The sequence below is a fragment of the Pogoniulus pusillus genome, chromosome 20 (genome assembly GCF_015220805.1).
Source record: "Pogoniulus pusillus isolate bPogPus1 chromosome 20, bPogPus1.pri, whole genome shotgun sequence".
Taxonomy (NCBI): Eukaryota; Metazoa; Chordata; class Aves; order Piciformes; family Lybiidae; genus Pogoniulus; species Pogoniulus pusillus.
Window position 1 is genome coordinate 20,842,529 of NC_087283.1, and position 23,213 is coordinate 20,865,741.

The 23,213-nt window shown below is 51.8% G+C and overlaps 1 protein-coding gene across 1 annotated transcript in view; it reads left to right on the plus strand.

Moving 5' to 3' along the window:
* Nucleotides 1-23,213, plus strand: part of GLG1 (golgi glycoprotein 1) — a 139,123-nt gene that overhangs the window by 108,794 nt on the left and 7,116 nt on the right. Inside the window, exons 13-24 of the mRNA XM_064160520.1 lie at nucleotides 1,845-1,931; nucleotides 2,543-2,605; nucleotides 4,195-4,308; nucleotides 6,513-6,601; nucleotides 9,184-9,301; nucleotides 11,733-11,825; nucleotides 13,885-14,022; nucleotides 16,705-16,828; nucleotides 18,456-18,598; nucleotides 18,853-18,954; nucleotides 21,005-21,112; nucleotides 21,750-21,870. Of these exons, the coding sequence (XP_064016590.1) occupies nucleotides 1,845-1,931; nucleotides 2,543-2,605; nucleotides 4,195-4,308; nucleotides 6,513-6,601; nucleotides 9,184-9,301; nucleotides 11,733-11,825; nucleotides 13,885-14,022; nucleotides 16,705-16,828; nucleotides 18,456-18,598; nucleotides 18,853-18,954; nucleotides 21,005-21,112; nucleotides 21,750-21,870 (1,300 nt within the window). The remainder of the gene's footprint in view (nucleotides 1-1,844; nucleotides 1,932-2,542; nucleotides 2,606-4,194; nucleotides 4,309-6,512; nucleotides 6,602-9,183; nucleotides 9,302-11,732; nucleotides 11,826-13,884; nucleotides 14,023-16,704; nucleotides 16,829-18,455; nucleotides 18,599-18,852; nucleotides 18,955-21,004; nucleotides 21,113-21,749; nucleotides 21,871-23,213) is intronic.

Genomic DNA, 23,213 nt, shown 5'->3' on the forward strand with positions numbered 1-23,213 from the left:
TGGAAGAGGGAAGATTTAGACTGGAGTTTGGAAAAGGAGAGATTGAGCCTGGAGTTTGGAAGAGGAGAGATTTAGACTGGGGTTTGGAAGAGGAGAGATTGAGGCTGGAGTTTGGAAGAAGAGAGATTTAGACTGGGGTTTGGAAGAGGAGAGATTTAGACTGGGGTTTGGAAGAGGAGAGATTGAGGCTGGAGTTTGGAAGAAGAGAGATTTAGACTGGGGTTTGGAAGAGGAGAGATTTAGACTGGGGTTTGGAAGAGGAGAGATTGAGGCTGGAGTTTGGAAGAGGAGAGATTGAGGCTGGAGTTTGGAAGAGGAGAGATTGAGGCTGGAGTTTGGAAGAGGAGAGATTTAGACTGGGGTTTGGAAGAGGGGAGATTTAGACTGGGGTTTGGAAGAGGAGAGATTGAGGCTGGAGTTTGGAAGAGGGGAGATTTAGACTGGGGTTTGGAAGAGGAGAGGTTGAGACTGGGGTTTGGAAGAGGGGAGATTTAGACTGGGGTTTGGAAGAGGAGAGATTGAGCCTGGAGTTTGGAAGAGGAGAGATTTAGACTGGGGTTTGGAAGAGGAGAGATTTAGACTGGGGTTTGGAAGAGGGGAGATTTAGACTGGGGTTTGGAAGAGGAGAGATTTAGATTGGAGTTTGGAAGAGGAGAGATTTAGACTGGGGTTTGGAAGAGGAGAGATTTAGACTGGGGTTTGGAAGAGGAGAGATTGAGATTGGAGTTTGGAAGAGGAGAGATTTAGACTGGGGTTTGGAAGAGGAGAGATTGAGGCTGGAGTTTGGAAGAGGGGAGATTTAGACTGGGGTTTGGAAGAGGAGAGATTTAGACTGGGGTTTGGAAGAGGGGAGATTTAGACTGGGGTTTGGAAGAGGAGAGATTGAGGCTGGAGTTTGGAAGAGGAGAGATTGAGGCTGGAGTTTGGAAGAGGAGAGATTTAGACTGGGGTTTGGAAGAGGGGAGATTTAGACTGGGGTTTGGAAGAGGAGAGATTGAGGCTGGAGTTTGGAAGAGGGGAGATTTAGACTGGGGTTTGGAAGAGGAGAGATTTAGACTGGGGTTTGGAAGAGGGGAGATTTAGACTGGGGTTTGGAAGAGGAGAGATTTAGACTGGAGTTTGGAAGAGGAGAGATTTAGACGGGGGTTTGGAAGAGGGGAGATTGAGGCTGGAGTTTGGAAGTGGAGAGATTGAGGCTGGAGTTTGGAAGAGGAGAGATTTAGACTGGAGTTTGGAAGAGGGGAGATTTAGACTGGGGTTTGGAAGAGGGGAGATTGAGGCTGGGGTTTGGAAGAGGAGAGATTTAGACTGGGGTTTGGAAGAGGAGAGATTGAGACTGGGGTTTGGAAGAGGAGAGATTGAGACTGGGGTTTGGAAGAGGAGAGATTGAGACTGGGGTTTGGAAGAGGAGAGATTTAGACTGGGGTTTGGAAGAGGAGAGATTGAGACTGGGGTTTGGAAGAGGAGAGATTTAGACTGGGGTTTGGAAGAGGAGAGATTTAGACTGGAGATTACAGAGAAATTCTTCCCAGTGAGGGTGGTGAGACACTGGCACAGGTTGCCCAGGTTGATTGTGGATGTTCCCTCCCTGGAAATGTTCAAGGCCAGACTGGATGAGGCCTTTAGCAACCTGGTCCACTTGAGGTGTCCTTGCCCATGGCAGCGGGGTTGGAACTGGATGGTCTTTAATGTCCTTTCTAACCCAAACCATTCCATGATGTATGTGCTGTGGGAGTGGGATTAAGTGAGTCTTAGGCCTTTCCAAGGACCAGAGCAGCTTGAGATGTGTTCCAACTTTTCCAGTTGGGTTCTTGGATGTCACACTAAAATGTCTGATTTCTTAGGAGCTGGAATGCCTTCAGGACCATCTTGATGACCTGGTGTCTGATTGCAGAGACATAGTGGGAAACCTCACTGAGCTGGAGTCTGAGGTGAGCAGAGCTCAGCCTGGGATAAAGGGGATCCTTGAGCCTGTCTAGTTAAAGTCATGGTGGTAGTGAGGTTAGAGTGGGGACTAGGATCAAGCAGAGAGCATCCATTCTACCATGCACAGTGTAAGTTGTGCTGGGGGCTTCTTGAGGAAGAGAATTGAACTCAGCACTCAACACAAGAAGGACACAGACCTGATGGAGAAGATTCAAAGGAAGGCCACAAAAATGATCAGGGTTTGGAGCAGCTCTGCTACAAGAACAGGCTAGGATCAAGCAGAGAGCATCCATTCTACCATGCACAGTGTAAGTTGTGCTGGGGGCTTCTTGAGGAAGAGAATTGAACTCAGCACTCAACACAAGAAGGACACAGACCTGATGGAGAGGATTCAAAGGAAGGCCACGAAAATGATCAGGGTTTGGAGCAGCTCTGCTGCGAGGACAGGCTGAGGGAGCTGCAGGTGTTCAGTCATGTTGTTGGCAGGAGTGAACCCTGGGAATTTCCAGAAGTGTGGGGCAGAGCTGTCTGGATGAACTCTTTGCAAGCCTGGAAACTGGGTTGGGTTTGAAGTTGTTAACCACAGATGAAATGAAATATTGCATCTTCCCTGCAGGACATTCAGATCGAAGCCTTGCTGATGAGAGCCTGTGAGCCAATTATCCAGACCTTCTGTCATGTGAGTGCTCTGGAGCTGTGGGAGGGGGGAGAAAACACTCTGGGGGAAAGGACAGAGAAGGGTTTAGACTTGGTTCTTGGTGTATTGGCTCAAAAGGAAGACCCAGAGGCAAGCAGTTAACAAAACTCTTTTAATGAAACCATCCTAAGCCAAATATTCTTAGCTCCACCTGCAACTTCTGCTGCTGTCAGAGCCTTAGCACAAAAAAAAAACCAGAGGTTTAAGATGACAGTTGCCCTCTAATGGGAAAAATGACTTAAAATTGAGGCTTTTCCTTTCTCCCTTGCCCACAAGTGGTGCCTTCAGCCACTGGGCCCTGTGCAGCTGCTCAGCGTTGCTCAAGTAACTTCTTATGTTGCTCTGGCATTGAGTAGCTACCCAGCAAGGAAGGCACTTAGCTGTAGTAGTTTATGGAAGCATTCAGACACTCCAGAATGTTCTCCTGAGTCCAAAGTGTCTCTGTGTGCAGAGGCCAATGGGATGAGAGTGAACAAGGCCAAGGGCAGGTTGTGCACTTTGGCCACAGCAGCCCCAAGCAGCACTGCAGGCAGTGGCCAGAGTGGCTGAGAGCAGGCAGGCAGAGAGGGCCCTGGGGGTGCTGTGAGAGAGCAGCTGCAGAGGAGGCAGCAGTGTGCCCAGGTGGGCAGCAGAGCCAGTGGCATCCTGGGCTGGCTCAGGAGCAGTGTGGGCAGCAGGAGAAGGGAGGTTCTTGTGCCCCTGTGCTCAGCACTGCTCAGGCCAGCCCTGGAGTGCTGTGTCCAGTTCTGGGCTCGTCAGTTCAAGAGAGAAGTTGCAGTACTGGAAGGTGTCCACAGGAGGGCGACAAAGCTGTGAGGGGCCTGGAGCACAGCCCTGAGAGGAGAGGCTGAGGGAGCTGGGGGGGTGCAGGCTGCAGCAGAGGAGCCTCAGGGCAGAGCTGATTGCTGCCTGCAGGGAGGCTGTAGCCAGGTGGGGTTGGGCTCTGGTGCCAGGCAGGCAGCAGCAGCAGAAGGGGCCCCAGGCTGAAACTGTGGCAGGGCAGGTGTGGGCTGGCTGTGAGGAGGAAGCTGCTGGCAGAGAGAGTGATTGGCACTGGCATAGGCTGCCCAGGGAGGTGGTGGAGTGGCTGTGGCTGGAGGTGTTGGAGCCAAGGCTGGCTGGGCACTGAGTGCCATGGTGTGGTTGTTTGGGCAGGGCTGGGTGCTAGGTTGGCACTGAGTGCCATGGTGTGGTTGTTTGGGCAGGGCTGGGTGCTAGGTTGGCACTGAGTGCCATGGTGTGGTTGTTTGGGCAGGGCTGGGTGCTAGGTTGGCACTGAGTGCCATGGTGTGGTTGTTTGGGCAGGGCTGGGTGCTAGGTTGGCACTGGGTGCCACGGTCTGGTTGGTTGGGCAGGGCTGGGTGCTAGGTTGGACTGGCTGAGCTTGGAGCTCTCTTCCAGCCTGCTTGATTCTGTGGTTCTATCTACCAATATTCGTGTGGCATAGCTCTTGGGTGGTCACCTCCTGGTGAGTGGCACTGGAAATTGCATTATTTCCTCATCACAGTGGGAAAAGGAGCATGAAACCAACAAATCAAAACCACATCTTAAACCTTTCATCTCTTCTTCAGGAGGTTGCAGATAACCAGATTGATTCTGGGGACCTGATGGAGTGTCTAATACAGAACAAACACCAGAAGGAGATGAATGAGAAATGTGCCATTGGAGTTACTCATTTCCAGCTGGTAAGCAGCTCCTCTCTTCCCTTGGTCCCTGTTGGCAGGAATTAACTCATTGGGGATCTCCTCCTCCTTTGAGATTCATTTCCTCACTGTGTCTGAAGTGCTCTTGTGAATACAGCCACTCTTGTGTGGTCATTTCTAGAGTGGCTCTCTATGACTCCCCAAAAGAAGGCTGGAACAAGGTAGGTTTGGTCTCTTCTCCCTAGTATCCAGGTGGCAGAACAAGAAGAAATGGAATTGTGCCAGGGGAGGGTTTAGGTTGGAGGGGAGGAAACATTTCTTTGCTGCAAGAGTGGTCAGGGATTGACACAGGCTGCCCAGGGAGGTGGTGGAGTCTCTGTGCCCAGAGGTGTTCAAGCAACCTGTGGACTTGGGCACATGATTGAGTGGATATGGTGGGCTTGGGTTGGTGCCTGGGCTTGATCTTAAAGGGCTTTGCCAACCCAAACAACTCTGTGATTTCTTTCTCTTTCCTTCCTGGTGGAACCTCAGGTTCTTCAGCAGCCCAGTGGTCCCCTCACTTGTGGAGTCATGGAATTGTTTGGGTTGGGAATGGCTTTTAAACTCATCCACTCCAACCATCCTCTAACTCTTCCAAGGCTGATGCTAAGCCATGGCCCTCAGCACCACATCTCTGCCTCTTTGAAACATCTCCAGTGATGGAGATTCAGCCACCTCCCAGGGCAGCCTGTACCAGTGTTTGAGAACCCTTTCAGTCAAGAAGTTTCTTCTCATGTCCAACCTCAACCTTCTCTGGTGTTGGAGGGGTGGGCAGGAAGAAATGTAATGAACTTCACCAAGGGCAAGGGTAGAGTCTTGCAGCTGGGAAAGAACAACCCCAGGGATCAGTACAGGTTGGGGACTGAGCTGTTGGAAGGCAGCAAAGGGGAAATGGTTCTGGGGGTCCTGGTGGATGGGAGGTTGAGCATGAGCCAGCAGTGTGCTCTGGTGGCCAGGAGGTTCTGGGGTGGATTAAAAGAGGTGTGGATGGTAGGTCGAGAGAGGTTCTTCTGCCCCTCTGCTCCACCCTGGAGTACTGTGGCCAGTTCTGGGCCCCCCAGTTTAAAAGGGACATAGAACTGCTTGAGTTCAGAGCCACGAAGATGCTGATGGGAATGGAACAGCTCTGTTAGGAGAAGAGCCTGAGGGAGCTGAGGGTCTTCAGCTTAGAGAGGAGGAGACAGAGAGGTGATCTCATTCATGCTGATAAAGCTGTGCAGGCTGAGTGCCCAGAGGCTGGAGCCAGGCTCTGCTGGGTGATGCCCAGTGCCAGCACAAGGGGCAGTGGGTGGGAGCTGAGACATAGGAAGTGGCATGGAAACATGAGGAGGAATTTTTTCCCCTGTGAGGGTGACAGACCCCTGGAACAGACTGCCCAGGGGGGCTCTTTTCCTCTCCTCCTCTTCCTCTTTTTCTCCTCCTCCTCCTCCTCCTCCTCCTCCTCCTCCTCCTCCTCCTCCTCCTCCTCCTCCTCCTCCTCCTCCTCCTCCTCCTCCTCCTCCTCCTCCTCCTCCTCCTCCTCCTCCTCCTCCTCCTCCTCCTCCTCCTCCTCCTCCTCCTCCTCCTCCTCCTCCTCCTCCTCCTCTCTCCTCCTCTCTCCTCCTCCTCCTCCTCCTCCTCCTCCTCCTCCTCTCTCCTCCTCTCTCCTCCTCCTCCTCCTCCTCCTCCTCCTCTTTTTCTCCTCCTCCTCCTCCTCTTCCTCTTTTTCTCCCCCTCCTCCTCCTCTTTTTCTCCTCTCTTCTCCTCCTCCTCTTTTTCTCCTCTCTCCTCCTCCTCCTCTTTTTCTCCTCCTCTTCTTCTCCTCCTCCTCTTCTCCTCCTCTTCTCCTCCTCCTCCTCCTCCTCCTCCTCTCTCCTCCTCCTCCTCTTCTCCTCCTCCTCCTCTTCTCCTCCTCCTCCTCTTCTCCTCCTCCTCCTCTTCTCCTCCTCCTCCTCTTCTCCTCCTCCTCCTCTCCTCCTCCTCCTCCTCCTCTCTCCTCCTCCTCCTCTCTCCTCCTCCTCCTCTCTCCTCCTCCTCCTCTCTCCTCCTCTTCTTCTTCTTCCTCTCCTTCTCCCCACTTCTCCTCTCCTCCTCTTTTTCATTTCCTCTATTTCCTATTTGACCCATTTTTGCTGTTGGATTTGGGCTCTTAGTTTGTGGTGCTGCTCGATGTCACTGTTGTATCCTCTCTCCAGGTAACCAGACCTGTTCTCACTTCTCTCTTGCAGGTGCAGATGAAAGACTTTCGCTTCTCCTACAAGTTTAAAATGGCCTGCAAGGAGGATGTGCTGAAACTCTGCCCCAACATCAAAAAGAAGTAGGTAGCCCCTGACCAAACAGCACTTTGATGCTGTCAATGGGTGATAAAGGTAGAGAGTGTTCCAGTGTAGGACAACACTGAAGGGCAGAGGCATTGCCTGCCTCTTTACAGTGACTTCTGCTTTACTCCTGCACCACAAACCTCTCCTCTTTGTTTTCCTTGCTCTGGGAATCACTGATGCTAACACTTAGTGGACTGCACATCCCAGGGGTGGTTTATATCCTTGCTGTATCATTGCCTATAGATGCAGGCTGCTGTGCCAGCTGCTGATCTGGGAAGGGAGAGCATCCCACTGGTTCAAGCTGCTTTATTCACTTCACTATGAAGAGGAGGGGAGGTTTAATGGCCTGCTGCAGTGATGTGGAGCTGAAGGGCACCCAAGGTCAATCCTCTTCCTGCCTAGCAAGAGGCCATTTGCATTTGATGATGGAAATGCCCTTCCCATCCTGCTCCCAGAGCCTCCTTAGGGATTCACCTTCCTCTGCTTCAGGGAGTAAGGAAAGCTGTGCTCAGGTGCTGATGTGGCTTGAGAGCAGGACCATTGCCAGGCAGGCTTTGGCTGGCAGGCCTGGAGACCTCCCTGCCTGCCTGAATTTAGGCCCTAAATTCAGCTTTAGGCTCTCACTAGGTCAGGTTTAGGGTCTCATTAAGATTTAGGCTCTAACTAACTCTGGTTTAGGGTCTGACTAAGGTTGAGGCCCTAACTAACTCTAGTTTAGCATCTGACCAAGATTTAGGCTCTAACTCTGGTTTAGGGTCTTACTAAGGTTTAGGCTCTAACTAACTCTGGTTTAGGGTCTGGCTAAGGTTTAGGCTCTAACTAACTCTGGTTTAGGGTCTGGCTAAGGTTTAGGCTCTAACTAACTCTGGTTTAGGCTCTAGTTCAGATTTAGGCTCTAACTAACTGTGGTTTAAGCTCTAACTAAGATTTAGTCTCTGATTCACTCTGGTTTAGGCTCTAACTGTGGTTTAAGCTCTAAGATTTAGTCTCTAACTCATTCTGGTTTAGGCACTAACTAAGATTTAGTCTCTAACTTACTCTGCTTTAGGCTCTAAGTAAGATTTAGTCTCTAACTGCCTCTGCTTTAGGCTCTAACTAAGATTTAGTCTCTAACTCCCTCTGCTTTAGGCTCTAAGATTTAGTCTCTAACTCACTGCTTTAGGCTCTAAGATTTAGTCTCTAACTCACTCTGCTTTAGGCTCTAAGATTTAGTCTCTAACTAACATTTAGTCTCAAACTCACTCAGCTTTAGGCTCTAACTAAGATTTAGTCTCTAACTCAATCTGCTTTAGTCTCTAACTAAGATTTAGTCTCTAACTCACTTTGGTTTAGTTTCTAAGATTTAGTCTCTAACTCACTCTGCTTTAGTCTCTAAGATTTAGTCTCTAACTCACTCTGCTTTAGGCTCTAAGATTTAGTCTCTAACTCCCTCTGCTTTAGTCTCTAAGATTTAGTCTCTAACTCACTCTGCTTTAGTCTCTAAGATTTAGTCTCTAACTCACTCTGCTTTAGGCTCTAAGATTTAGTCTCTAACTAACATTTAGTCTCAAACTCACTCAGCTTTAGGCTCTAACTAAGATTTAGTCTCTAACTCAATCTGCTTTAGTCTCTAACTAAGATTTAGTCTCTAACTCACTTTGGTTTAGTTTCTAAGATTTAGTCTCTAACTCACTCTGCTTTAGGCTCTAAGATTTAGTCTCTAACTCACTCTGCTTTAGGCTCTAAGATTTAGTCTCTAACTCACTCTGCTTTAGGCTCTAAGATTTAGCCTCTAACTCAATCTGCTTTAGTCTCTAACTAAGATTTAGTCTCTAACTCACTTTGTTTTAGTCTCTAAGATTTAGCCTCTAACTCACTCTGCTTTAGTCTCTAACTAAGATTTAGTCTCTAACTCACTTTGGTTTAGTCTCTAAGATTTAGCCTCTAACTCACTCTGCTTTAGTCTCTAACTAAGATTTAGTCTCTAACTCACTTTGGTTTAGTCTCTAAGATTTAGCCTCTAACTCACTCTGCTTTAGTCTCTAAGATTTAGTCTCTAACTCACTTTGTTTTAGTCTCTAACTCACTCTGCTTTAGTCTCTAAGATTTAGTCTCTAACTCCCTCTGCTTTAGTCTCTAAGATTTAGTCTCTAACTCACTCTGCTTTAGTCTCTAAGATTTAGTCTCTAACTCCCTCTGCTTTAGTCTCTAAGATTTAGTCTCTAACTCACTTTGTTTTAGTCTCTAACTAAGATTTAGCCTCTAACTCCCTCTGCTTTGGCTCTAACTAACATTTAGCCTCTAACTCCCTCTGCTTTAGTCTCTAAGATTTAGTCTCTAACTCCCTCTGCTTTGGGCTCTACCTAAGTCCGATTTAGGCTCTGCCTAAGTCAGATTCAGGCTCTAAGTGTGCTGCAGATTGCCCTGAGAGCCGCAGCCGTGCCCGGAGGCAGCAGAGCTGCAGGAGGACTCTGCGCCTGAGCGCTGTGGCCGCCTGGCGGCGATCCGAGCGCAGGGCAGCGGAGTGCCAAGGTGGTTTTGCGCCCCGCGGGGTGGCTGCGGTGATCTGCCTGAGCCGAGGTGGTTTTGTGCCCCGCAGGGTGGATGTGGTGATCTGCCTGAGCACGACGGTGCGCAACGACACCCTGCAGGACGCCAAGGAGCACAGGGTCTCGCTCAAGTGCCGCAAGCAGCTGCGCGTCGAGGAGCTGGAGATGGTAAACGTGCACCAGAGCTCTCCATCTGGCTGCTCCCCTGGCAGGGGCCTTGGCTGAAAGCTGCCTGGGTTGTCCATCCTGCAGGCTGGATGCAGCCCAGAAGGGAAAGCACAGCCTTGGGCTGCATCCAAAGCTGCCTCGCCAGCAGGTCCAGAGAGGGGATCCTGCCGCTTGGCTCTGCTGCGGTCAGAGCTCAGCTGCACTGCTGTGGGCAGCTCTGGAGCCCTCCGTGCAGGAAGGATGGGGACCTGTTGGAGCAGGTGCAGAGGAGGGTCAGGAAAGTGATCAGGGGGTTTGGAGCAGGTCTAGAGGAGGTCTATGAGACTGATCAGGGGGTTTGGGGCAGGTCTAGAGGAGGTCTATGAGACTGATCAGGGGGTTTGGGGCAGGTCTAGAGGAGGGGCAGTGAAACTGATCAGGGGGTTTGGGGCAGGTCTAGAGGAGGGGCAGTGAAACTGATCAGGGGGTTTGGAGCAGGTCTAGAGGAGGTCTATGAGACTGATCAGGGGGTTTGGAGCAGGTCTAGAGGAGGTCTATGAGACTGGTCAGGGGGTATGGAGCAGGTCCAGAGGAGGTCTTTGAGACTGATCAGGGGGTTTGGAGCAGGTCCAGAGGAGGTCTTTGAGACTGATCAGGGGGTTTGGAGCAGGTCCAGAGGAGGTCTTTGAGACTGATCAGGGGGTTTGGAGCAGGTCTAGAGGAGGTCTATGAGACTGATCAGGGGGTTTGGAGCAGGTCCAGAGGAGGTCTATGAGACTGATCAGGGGGTTTGGGGCAGGTCTAGAGGAGGGGCAGTGAAACTGATCAGGGGGTTTGGAGCAGGTCCACAGGAGGTCTATGAGACTGATCAGGGGGTTTGGAGCAGGTCTAGAGGAGGGGCAGTGAAACTGATCAGGGGGTTTGGAGCATGTCCACAGGAGGGCCCCAAAACATCAGGGGGTTTGGAGCAGGTCTAAAGGAGGGCCCCAAAACATCAGGGGGTTTGGAGCAGGTCTAAAGGAGGGATATGAGACTGATCAGGGAGTTTGGAGCATGTCCAGAGGAGGGCCCCAAAACTTCAGGGGATTTAGAGCAGGTCCACAGGAGGGCAATGAAACTGACTAAGGTTGAGCAATACTTGCCCTAGGATGTTAAAGCTGCCTCTCAGCTTCCTGCTGTAGTGCTTGGAGCTAAAAAAAGCCTCTTAATGTCTTGGTCCAGCAGATGTTGTTTGTTAGAGCTTCACCAGAAGCAGGCACCCATCAGAAGAGGCAGCACTCTTGCCTCTGTGTGGAGGGTTGAGCATCACCAACAGCAGGAAACTTCCTCCACAGCCTCCAGATCACCCAATAGGTGGTTGGTTAGGTTGGTAAGGAGGTTCCTACCTCCTTTAGCTTTCACACTGGAGTTGTCTTGAACATTTGTGTTTGATGCTCTGTTAGGAGGAGCCATGGAAAGAAGTCATCAGCTCTAAAACTGAGTTGAAACCTTTTCTGCTGTGTGAAAAACAAACCCCAACTCATCCACTGGGTGGTTTTGCAGAGCTGATTTCCCACTGACAACACACCCAAAGACCCTTAAGCTCAGAGGAACTGCCCTGCCTGTCTGGGTAGAAGGTTCTAGGTATCAGATCAACAAAGCAGACAGAAGGATGCTCTTGAGCCAGCAATGTGTCCTTATGGCCAACAAAGCCAAGGCCACCCTGAGGTGGATGAGAAGGGCTGTTGTGAGTAGGTCAAGAGAGGTCCTCCTCTCCCTTTACCCTGCCCTGGTGAGGCCACACCTGGAGCATTGTGTCCAGTTCTGAACTCCTCAGTTCAAGAAGGACCTCAGGGAACTGCTTGAGAGAGTCCAGCATAGAGCCCCAAAGCTGCTGAAGGCAGTGGAACATCTCCCTGTGAGGACAGGTGCTGGGCCACATCTGGAGTATTGTATCCAGTTCTGAGCTCCTCAGTTCAAGAAGGACCTCAGGGAACTGCTTGAGAGAGTCCAGCACAGAGCCCCAAAGCTGCTGCAGGCAGTGGAACATCTCCCTGTGAGGACAGGTGCTTGGAGCAGAGGAGCCTGAGGGCTGCCCTCATTGCTGCTGGGAAAGATATGCAGAGAGTGTCGGGAGGACAGAGCCAGGCTCTGCTCAGGGATGTCCAACGACAGGGAGAGGGGCACTGGGTGTCAGCTGGAGCAGAGGAGGTTCCATGGGAACAGAAGGGAAAACTTTGCCACTGTGAGGGTGCTGGAGGCCTGCAGCAGGCTGCCCAGAGAGGTTGTGGAGTCTCCTTCTCTGGAGACTTTCAAACCCCACCAGGATGTGTTCCTGTGTGAACTGCCCTGGGTGATGCTGCTCTGAGAAGGGGGAGGTTGGGCTGAATGATCTCCAGAGCTCTCTTCCAACCCTTCACATTCTGTGAAAGTAAAACTGCTTCTAAGTCCTTCCTGTCATTTTCTCCTGCAGACTGAAGATATCAGGCTTGAACCAGAGCTGTATGAGGCCTGTAAAAGTGACATCAAGAACTACTGCCAAAATGTGCCCTATGGCAATGCTCAGGTAATAGGTTTGGCTCTGCACTTTACAGTTCCATTTCTACCTTCACTCCAGAAAAGCTTTTGAAGAACACTTTTGCCCCTGCAGGTGCAGCTTTAGGGTTTCAGCTTTGGTATGACTGAAATCTTTTGGCAGTGCTTTGGAATGGTTTAGTTTTTGTTGTCCTTAATCTCTTCACAAGCTGGCTGTGACTCTGAAATGGGTTAGGAACTGGCTGGAGTGGTGGTGAATGGTGCCACATGCAGCTGGCACTGGTGCTGTGCCCCAGGGATCAGTGCTGGGCACAGTCCTGGTCAATATCTTCATTGATGCTCTGGAGCAGGGAATTGAGTCCAGCAGCAGGGAGGCTGCAGATGGCAGCAAGCCAGGAGCAGCTGTGGAGCTGTTGGAGGGCAGCAGAGCCCTGCAGAGGGACCTGGGCAGGCTGCATGGGTGGGCAGAGACCAAGGGGATGAGAGTGAAGAAGGCCAAGGGCAGGTTGTGCACTTTGGCCACAGCAGCCCCAAGCAGCAGTGCAGGCTGGGGCCAGAGGGGCTGAGAGCAGGCAGGCAGAGAGGGCCCTGGGGGTGCTGTGAGAGAGCAGCTGCAGAGGAGGCAGCAGTGTGCCCAGGTGGGCAGCAGAGCCAGTGGCATCCTGGGCTGGCTGAGGAGCAGTGTGGGCAGCAGGAGAAGGGAGGTTCTTGTGCCCCTGTGCCCAGCACTGCTCAGGCCAGCCCTGGAGTGCTGTGTCCAGTTCTGGGCTCGTCAGTTCAAGAGAGAAGTTGCAGTACTGGAAGGTGTCCACAGGAGGGCGACAAAGCTGTGAGGGGCCTGGAGCACAGCCCTGAGAGGAGAGGCTGAGGGAGCTGGGGGGGTGCAGGCTGCAGCAGAGGAGCCTCAGGGCAGAGCTGATTGCTGCCTGCAGCTGCCTGCAGGGAGGCTGTAGCCAGGTGGGGTTGGGCTGTGGTGCCAGGCAGGCAGCAGCAGCAGAAGGGGCCCCAGGCTGAAGCTGTGGCAGGGCAGGTGTGGGCTGGCTGTGAGGAGGAAGCTGCTGGCAGAGAGAGTGATTGGCACTGGCATGGGCTGCCCAGGGAGGTGGTGGAGTGGCTGTGCCTGGAGGTGTTGAAGCCAAGGCTGGCTGGGCACTGAGTGCCATGGTCTGGTTGCTTGGCCAGGGCTGGGTGCTAGGTTGGCACTGAGTGCCATGGTGTGGTTGTTTGGGCAGGGCTGGGTGCTAGGTTGGCACTGAGTGCCATGCTCTGGTTGGTTGGCTGGGGCTGGGTGCTAGGTTGGCACTGAGTGCCATGGTCTGGTTGTTTGGGCAGGGCTGGGTGTTAGGGTGGACTGGCTGAGCTTGGAGCTCTCTTCCAGCCTGATTGATTCCTTGGTTCTCTGAGGGTGGTGTTGCCAGCACTGAGCTCTGCTGTAGCTCCTGGTGGTTTGAGCTGCTGGTTGCTGGTTGCTGCAAACGCTGCTAAAGATTTCTTAGCTGCAGTGTCTGCAGGGTGAAGTTTGGAGGTTAAGTGGAGGTGACCCTTTTCATCTCATGAAATCTTTGTGAGAGGAGATAAGCTTCAAGCAGGACCTGGAACTAAGCATTCTGGTGACTTTCAGACAGATGCAGAGGTTGGGGAGTTGACTGCAGTGATCAGGTGAAGAGAGCCATTAGGGGAACATAGAAGTCTGCCTGTTGAGCTCTGCCTTTGGAGCAGCAGCTGCTAAAATGATGTCAAAGTGTCCATTACAGGTGTGACAAACAAGCCCAAAGGCACAAACAATCAATCTGCTCCTGCAAGTGACAGGCCAAGAGGAAACAGCTTCAGTCTGTGCCAGGAGAGATTTAGATTGGATGTGAGGAACAATTTGTTCCCTGGAAGAGTTGACAAGCCCTGGAACAGGCTGGACAGGGCAGTGGTGGAGTCTTCATCCCTGGAGGGATTCCAAGCCTTGTAGATGTGGTGCTGAGGGACATTGTGGAGTGGTGATGTGGCAGTGCTGGGTTAACATCTGGACTTGGTGATCATAAAGGTCTTTTCCAACCAAAGCAATGCTGTGATGCTGTGACTCTCACACTGTGTTGTAGATCATTGAGTGCCTGAAGGAAATCAAGAAGCAGCTGAGCACTCGCTGCCACCAGAAGGTGTTTAAACTGCAGGAGACAGAGATGATGGATCCAGAACTGGACTACACACTCATGAGAGTCTGCAAGCAGATGATCAAGGTAATGGGAAGGTATCCACTTCAGAGGCTCAGGTGGGGATTTAAGAGCTCTGGCTTCTTGGAGCTTGCCATAAAGGCTTGTACAGGGCTGCCGAGGTGTTTTGGAAGTAATTCTTGGGTAGTGATTCTCGAGCCCTGTACAGAGCTACCTTGTTTGGGAAGTCACTCTTGAGTCTCTTGAGCCCTGTACAGAGCTGCTCTGTTGTTTGGGAAGTCACTCTTGAGTCTCTTGAGCCCTGTTCAGAGCTGCTCTGTTGTTTGGGAAGTTACTCTTGAGTCACTCTTGAGCCCTGTACAGAGCTGCTCTGTTGTTTGGGAAGTCACTCTTGAGCCCTGTTCAGAGCTGCTCTGTTGTTTGGGAAGTCACTCTTGAGTCTCTTGAGCCCTGTTCAGAGCTGCTCTGTTGTTTGGGAAGTCACTCTTGAGTCTCTTGAGCCCTGTTCAGAGCTGCTCTGTTGTTTGGGAAGTCACTCTTGAGCCCTGTTCAGAGCTGCTCTGTTGTTTGGGAAGTTACTCTTGAGTCACTCTTGAGCCCTGTTCAGAGCTGCTCTGTTGTTTGGGAAGTTACTCTTGAGTCACTCTTGAGCCCTGTTCAGAGCTGCTCTGTTGTTTGGGAAGTCACTCTTGAGCCCTGTTCAGAGCTGCTCTGTTGTTTGGGAAGTCACTCTTGAGTCACTCTTGAGCCCTGTTCAGAGCTGCTCTGTTGTTTGGGAAGTTACTCTTGAGTCACTCTTGAGCCCTGTTCAGAGCTGCTCTGTTGTTTGGGAAGTTACTCTTGAGTCACTCTTGAGCCCTGTTCAGAGCTGCTCTGTTGTTTGGGAAGTCACTCTTGAGCCCTGTTCAGAGCTGCTCTGTTGTTTGGGAAGTCACTCTTGAGTCACTCTTGAGCCCTGTTCAGAGCTGCTCTGTTGTTTGGGAAGTCACTCTTGAGTCTCTTGAGCCCTGTTCAGAGCTGCTCTGTTGTTTGGGAAGTCACTCTTGAGTCTCTTGAGCCCTGTTCAGAGCTGCTCTGTTGTTTGGGAAGTCACTCTTGAGTCACTCTTGAGCCCTGTTCAGAGCTGCTCTGTTGTTTGGGAAGTCACTCTTGAGTCTCTTGAGCCCTGTTCAGAGCTGCTCTGTTGTTTGGGAAGTCACTCTTGAGTCACTCTTGAGCCCTGTTCAGAGCTGCTCTGTTGTTTGGGAAGTCACTCTTGAGCCCTGTTCAGAGCTGCTCTGTTGTTTGGGAAGTCACTCTTGAGTCACTCTTGAGCCCTGTACAGAGCTGCTCTGTTGTTTGGGAAGTCACTCTTGAGTCACTTGAGCCCTGTACAGAACTGCTCTGTTGTTTGGGAAGTCACATCCACACTTGGCTGGAAAGGCTCCAGAGAAGGAGACTCCACAGCCTCTCTGGGCAGCCTGTGCCAGGGCTCTGGGACCCTTACAGTCAAGAAGTTCCCCCTTGTGTTGATCTGGAACCTCCTGTGCTGCAGCTTCCATCCATTGCTGCTTGTCCTATCCCAGGGAGCAGTGAGCAGACCCTGTCCCCCCCCTCCTGACCCCCAGCCCCCAGATACTTATAAACATTTATCCAATCCCCTCTCAGTCTTCTCTTCTTCAGACTAAGCAGCCCCAGGTGCCTCAGCCTCTCCTCATCAGCCATGCCCTCCAGTCCCCTCATCATCCTCATGGCCCTCTGCAGGGCTCTCTCCAGCAGATCCCTGTCCCTCTGCAACTGGGGAGCCCCAAGCTGAACACAGTACTCAGGATGAGGTCAGAGTAGAGGGAGAGAAGAACCTCCCTTGCTCTGCTGGACGCACTCCTCCTAATACACCCCAGGGTCCCATTGACCTTCTTGGCCACAAGGGCACATTGCTGTGCCATGGTTAACTTGTTCTCCTCCAGGATTAACTTGTTCTCCTCCAGGATTAACTTGATTTCCACCAAGATTAACTTGTTCTCCACCAAGATTAACTTCTTCTCCACCAGGATTAACTTGTTCTCCTCCAGGATTAACTTGTTCTCCTCCAAGATTAACTTGTTCTCCAAGATTAACTTCTCCACCAGGATTAACTTGTTCTCCTCCAAGATTAACTTGTTCTCCTCCAGGATTAGCTTGTTCCCCACCAGAATTTGGTGGCTGTTTGATGCAGATTGGGCTGTAACTAAAGAACAGAGAGTAAAAGCAGATTGGTTTTGGTGCTGCCAACACAAGCTGGAGCCTAGAAGCCAGCCAAGGCTGTGTGGCTTAGTGCTGCAGCCTGCACCCCCCCAGCTCCCTCAGCCTCTCCTCTCAGGGCTGTGCTCCAGGCCCCTCACAGCTTTGTCGCCCTCCTGTGGACACCTTCCAGTACTGCAACTTCTCTCTGCAATTCAGGAGCCCACAGCTGGACACAGCACTCCAGGGCTGGCCTGAGCAGTGCTGGGCACAGGGGCACAAGAACCTCCCTTGTGCTGCTGCCCACACTGCTCCTGAGCCAGCCCAGGATGCCACTGGCTTAGTGCTTGCTCTCTAAGCAGAGGTACTCATGGCCAAAGGCAGTTTGGAGAGGCCTTTTTAACTGATATTGGGTTGGGGAATGTGTCTCTGGGCCTGGCAGGTTGTTGACCCCTTCCACAAATACAGCTGGGTTTGTTTAGGTCTTTTTGTCCAAGTGCTTAGTGATGTAACTTTGAGGGGGGGGGGGGGATTTGGGTTCTTTTCTAGAGGTTCTGTCCAGAAGCAGACTCCAAAAACATGCTTCAGTGTCTGAAACAAAACAAGAACAGCGAAGTGATGGATCCCAAATGCAAGCAGATGATCACCAAGCGCCAGATCACGCAGAACACAGGTACCCACTCCTGCAACAGTGCTCCACCTGCCTCAGCTGCTGAGTGCTTGGCAGGGCTGCAGGAGGCTTTTGTGCAGTCATAGAATGGGTGAGGTTCAAAGGGACTTGAAAGGTCATAGAAGCAGGGTTGGAAGGGAGCGCAAGGAGCAGCCAATTCCAACCCCTCCCTGCCATGCCCAGGGACACCCTACCCTAGAGCAGGCTGCATACAGCCTCAGCCAGCCTGGCCTCAAACACCTCCAGCCATGGGGCCTCAACCCCCTCCCTGGGCAACCCATTCCAGCCTCTCACCACTCTCCTGCTCAACAACTTCCTCCTCCCCTCCAGCCTCACTCTCCCCACCTCCAGCTTTGCTCCATCCCCCCCACTCCTGCCACTCCCTCACAGCCTCCAAAGTCCCTCCCCAGCTTTTTTGCAGCCCCCTGCAGATGCTGCAAGGCCACCAGAAGGTCCCCTGGGAGCCTCCTCTGCTGCTGCCTGCAAAGCCCCAACTCTTTCAGGCTGTGCTCACAGCAGAGCTGCTGCAGCCTCTCAGCATCCTCCTGGCCCTGCTCTGGACACACTCCAGCATCTCCACATCCTTCTTGTAATGGAGGCTCCAGAACTGGATGCAGTTCCAAGATCATCCAGTTCCAGCCTTCCTGTCATGGGCAGGGACACCTCCCCCCAGACCATGTTGCTCAAGGGCTTTTACACTTGGAGGTTCAGAGCCTCCACAGCTTCTCTGGGCAACCTGTTGTAGTGTCTCACTGCCCTCGTGGGGAAGAGTTCCTTTGTAATGTCTCATCTAAACCCAGCTTCTTCCAGTTTGAAGCCATTGTACCTCGTCCTGTCACTCCCAGCCCTTGTCAAAAGTCCCTCTCCAGCTCTCCTGGAGCCCCTTTCAGATACTGAAAGGCTGCTCTGAGGTCTTCCTGGAACCTTCTCCATGCTGAACACAGAATCACAGCATTAACCAGGCTGGAAAAGACCTCTCTAGGATCATCGAGTCCAACCTATCACCTAAGCCTTCTAATTAACTAACCCATGGCACTCAGTGCCTCATCCAGTCCCCTCCTAAACACCTCCAGGGATGGTGCCTCCACCACCTCCCTGGGCAGCCCATTCCAATGCCAATCACTCTCTCTGCCAACAGCTTCTTCCTAACATCCATCCTGGCACAGCTTGGGGCTGTGTACTCCTGTTCTGTCCCTTGGTGTCTCAAAGCAGAGCCCAACCCCACCTGGCTACAACCTCCCTGCAGGCAGCTGCAGGCAGCAATCAGCTCTGCCCTGAGGCTCCTCTGCTGCAGCCTGCACCCCCCCAGCTCCCTCAGCCTCTCCTCACAGGGCTGTGCTCCAGGCCCCTCACCAACTTCACCTTGATTCAGTCAGGTCCTTGAGGAGGGTCAGTGGCCACTGTTAGATCCGCTTCATTCCTCGACGTTCCGACCTGCCGAGCTAAAGTTTATTCACCAGAGCATCTTAAGTTTTCCCCCTCAAATGCAAATGGATTGGTGGCACAGTGTCATCCAGAAAAGTTCCTGACAGCTCTGTTTTTCTGGGTGGTGGGGGAAGTTGGGAGGGGAGTGTTAAGTTGTGTCACTTGAGGAGATGTCTAACCAAGCGCTGTTGTCTTCCCCTGTTAGACTACCGCTTAAACCCAGTGCTCAGGAAGGCCTGCAAAGCAGACATCCCAAAGTTCTGCCAGAACATCCTCAACAGAGCCAAGGACGACACAGAATTAGAAGGCCAAGTCATCTCCTGCCTGAAGCTGAAATATGCAGACCAGGTGAGGAGAGCTGCTGCATCCAAAAAGGGGAGAGGCTGCGCAGGGCGGCGCTGAGCAGCGCCCGCTGAATGACAGACCCAGTGGCTGGGGGAGGGCTGGTGGTGTGCTCAGGGCAGTGTCCAGAAATGAGTCTCTGTGCTCCTGTGTTCCAGAACAGCCAAGTTGAAATGCAAGGTGATTGCTTGATTGATTGATTGATTGATTGATGGCAATGCAGGTCATTGAGTGGGTTAATGACTTTCTCCGCTTAATAGCGTCTCTCCTCAGACTGCGAGGACCAAATCAGAGTCATCATCCAGGAGTCAGCTCTTGATTATCGGCTGGACCCCCAGCTTCAGATGCACTGCTCAGAAGAGGTAAGAGAAGTGCTTATTTGGGAGGTTAAAACCTCTTTTCATGGGTATAGAATCACAGAGCTTTAGAGGTTGGAAGGGACCACCGGAGATCGACGACTCCAAGGTGGATCCCCTAGGAAGGCATTCAGGTGGGGTTTGGAAAGGCTCCAGAGAAGGAGACTCCACAACCTCTCTGGGCAGCCTGCTCCAGGGTTCTGTCACCCTCACTCTAAAGAAGTTTCTCCTCATGTTGAGGTGGAACCTTCTGTGTTCCAGTTTGTAGCTGTTGCTCCTTGTCCTATTGCTGTGGATCACTGAAAAGAGCTTGGCCCCAGCCACTTGATCCCCACCCCTCAGGTATTTGTACACATTGATCAGATCTCTTCTCAGCCTCCTCTTCTTCAAACTAAACAGCCCCAGGGCTGGATGTTAGCAGAAGTTGTTGCCAGAGAGAGTGATTGGCATTGGAGTGGGCTGCCCAGGGAGGTGGTGGAGTTGCCTTGCCTGGAGGTGTTTAGGACAGGAGTGGATGGGGCACTTAGTGCCATGGTCTAGTTGATTGGCTAGGGCTGGGTGCTAGGTTGGACTGGCTGAGCTTGGAGGCCTCTTCCAGCCTGGTTGATTCTATTCTATTCTAACCCAGACCATTCTATGATTAAGTCCCTCCACATCATGGATTTTTTTTTGCTTAAAACAGCCTGGTTGATTAAAAAGGAAGCACAAACCAACCCCCCCCACACCTTTTGAACTGCTTCCAGCTAATCAGATCCTCTCCTTATGACTTGCTCAGTGTGCAAGAATTGCAGTTTTCCCTGTGCAAGGCTGATAAAAAGTTCATTTTCTCATCTGGGAATCTCATCACAGGCTCACAGGATGTTAGGGGTTGGAAGGGACCCAAGGAGATCACTGAGTCCAACCCCCCCCTGCCAGAGCAGGACAATACTAACACAGGTCACAGAGGAACACATCCAGACAGGCCTGGAAAGGCTCCAGAGAAGGAGACTCCACAACCTCTCTGGGCAGCCTGTGCCAGGGCTCTGGGACCCTTACAGTAAGGGGTCACAGGCAGAACCTCTTTTGCTGCAGCTTACACCCACTGCTGCTTGTGCTATCCCAGGCAGCAGTGAGCAGAGCCTGTCCCCCCCTCCTGACCCCCAGCCCTCAGATACTTATAAACATTTATCCAATCCCCTCTCAGTCTTCTCTTCTCCAGACTAAGCAGCCCCAGGTCCCTCAGCCTCTCCTCATCAGCCATGCCCTCCAGTCCCCTCATCATCCTCATGGCCCTCTGCTGGACTCTCTGCAGCAGATCCCTGTCCCTCTGCAACTGGGGAGCCCCAAACTGAACACAGTATTCAGGATGGACTCTCTCCAGCAGATCCCTGTCCCTCTGCAACTGGGGAGCCCCAAACTGAACACAGTGCTCAGGATGGACTCTCTCCAGCAGATCCCTGTCCCTCTGCAACTGGGGAGCCCCAAACTGAACACAGTGCTCAGGATGGATTCTCTCCAGCAGATCCCTGTCCCTCTGCAACTGGGCAGCCCCAAACTGAACACAGTGCTCAGGATGGACTCTCTCCAGCAGATCCCTGTCCCTCTGCAACTGGGGAGCCCCAAACTGAACACAGTATTCCAGATGAGGTCTCAGCAGGACAGAGTAGAGGGGGAGAAGACCACTCATGACCATGGAATGATAAATGTTTGCTAGTTGTCTGCTTTGGACATCTTGAACTGGAATAGTCAACTTGTTGAGCTTCCACTTTTGGTAGCCCAATCAGCCATGCCTCAAGTAGTGCTTATTTCACATCTTAAGATTGTTTCTGTGCTGGTTTCCTCCTTGCTTTCCTTCTCAGCACATCAATATTGACTCCTTGCTGTTGGCAATGCATATTGCATGAACCAGGCTGCCTCAGCTCTGAGGATTCTGGTCGGGGGTGGGAGGGGAGAGAGAGGAAAAGTATCTCATTATGTGTCCTCGCTGATGAACTGATGCAGTGAGAGAGAGGAATGTGCTAAAAGGCAGAATGATTGCTGTGAGCTACCCTAGGTTAAAATCCCTTTCTCCAAATAGATTTCCAACTTGTGTGCAGAAGAAGCAGCAGCTCAGGAGCAGACTGGGCAGGTAGAAGAATGCCTGAAAGTCAACCTGCTGAAAATCAAAACTGAAATGTGCAAAAAGGTAAAGGGTATAAATTGTCTGTGGCTCCAAAAGCCATCCTGTCCCTGCAGAGGGCTGTGATTTGGGTTGGGTTTTTACCCCAGGTCACACAGCCCAAGCTCTGTTCTGGCTGGTGTGAGGCCAAAGCTCTGCTCATTTTCTTACACCTCTCAGTTCTGGCCTGCAGCAATTCAATTCCATTTCAATTTGCCAGTGGAAAACTTGTGCTGCTGATGCCCTTCTTTGCAATTCCAGACCTGGAGCCTTCTTTTCATTATAGTTGCCAGAGTTTCTGATCCTAATCTGTTTTATGTTGCTGTCTCCACTGCAGGCTTCCTGAGTGCTGGGTGTGCTGGGTATGGCCCAGCTGCTAGCTGAGATCAAAGGCTCTGTGAACTGCCCCGTGGCTGGGGCACCTTATTTTGCTTCTGCACTAACCCTGCCACACTGATTGTTGTCTTTTAGATTACTCTGACTATTTTAATGAACATAACTGTGCTACCCTGAATGAATCAGGGCATTTAACCCAGCCTAAGCCAGCATCCCAGGGGTCAGTGGTGGCTTTTCTCTTCAGCCTGGCTTTAAAAAGGTGATGCAGCTTGAATTTGGCTCTCTCCCTCCCTTCCTTTGTGATGTGGTTGTTTTCTTCCTCCCCCAGGAAGTGCTCAACATGCTGAAGGAAAGCAAAGCAGATATATTTGTTGACCCAGTGCTGCACACAGCCTGTGCCCTAGACATCAAACACCACTGTGCTGCCATCCCACCGGGCAGAGGACGCCGTAAGTGCAGCTGCTTAGCTTCTGTAACCTCGCAGCTTTCAGGGCCCTTCAGCAACACTTTCAGACAGTTAGAGGATGTTAGGGGGTTGGAAGGGACCTGGAAAGATCATCCAGACTATTCCAACGTTGGAGAACCCTTTTCAGTGAAGAAATATTCCCTAACATCCAGCCTGAACCTCCCCTGGCACAGCTCAAAACCATTTCCTCTGGTCCTGTCCCTTGACACCAAGGAGAAGAGGTTGCCCCCTCCTAGCTCCAACCTCTCTCTTCAGGGCTTCTCAGAGCAGCTAAAGGTTTTGATGCAGTTCCAGGTCCTCCAAGGGTGAGTTAGCAGGTTCAAACCACTTAAAACATCATTTCTTTAAGTGCCTACCCCATTCTTTTCCTGTCTGAGGTCATGCTCTTGCACTTTGCTCCTGCTAGCTGCACAGTAACGTGTGGCCGTTGAGCAAAGCAGCAGGGAAAAGGGTTTGGAATGTTTCCCATCTGTCTTGACTCTTATCTGGCATTAAAAACAGCATCCCAAGGATTTTCCTGGGTTTATTTTTCCCTTGCCTTTCTGATATTCTGGATATCCTTTGTGTATTCCTGTTTGGTCAGGATTCTTTTGGCCGTGTGCTCCGATCTGGTTTGTTGCAGTGCAGAGGGATTGCCCAGTGGGTGTTTTGAGCTGGAGTCAGTCATAGAACCAGTCAGGGTTGGAAGGGAGCACAAGGATCAGGCAGTTCCAACCCTCTGCTCTTCTCCAGGCTAAACAGCCCCAGTCCTCTCAGCCCTTCCTCCCAGTGCTGATCAGCAGTGATGAGATCCTGCTCAGGCTCCTCTGCTCCAGGCTAAACAGCCCAAATCCTCTCAGCCTTTCCTCCCAGTGCTGATCAGCAGTGATGAGATCCTCCTTAGGCTGCTCTGCTCCAGGCTAAACAGCCTCAGTCCTCTCAGCCTTTCCTCCCAGTGCTGATCAGCAGTGATGAGATCCTCCTCAGGCTGCTGTGCTCCAGGCTACACAGTCCAAATCCTCTCAGCCTTTCCTCCCAGTGCTGATCAGCAGTGATGAGATCCTCCTCAGACTGCTCTTCTCCAGACTAAACAGCCTCAGTCCTCTCAGCCTTTCCTCCCAGTGCTGATCAGCAGTGATGAGATCCTCCTCAGGCTCCTCTGCTCCAGGCTAAACAGCCCAAATCCTCTCAGACCTTCCTCCCAGTGCTGATCAGCAGTGATGAGATCCTCCTCAGGCTGCTCTGCTCCAGGCTAAACAGCCCAAATCCTCTCAGCCCTTCCTCCAAGTGCTGATCAGCAGTGATGAGATCCTCCTCAGGCTGCTCTTCTCCAGACTAAACAGCCTC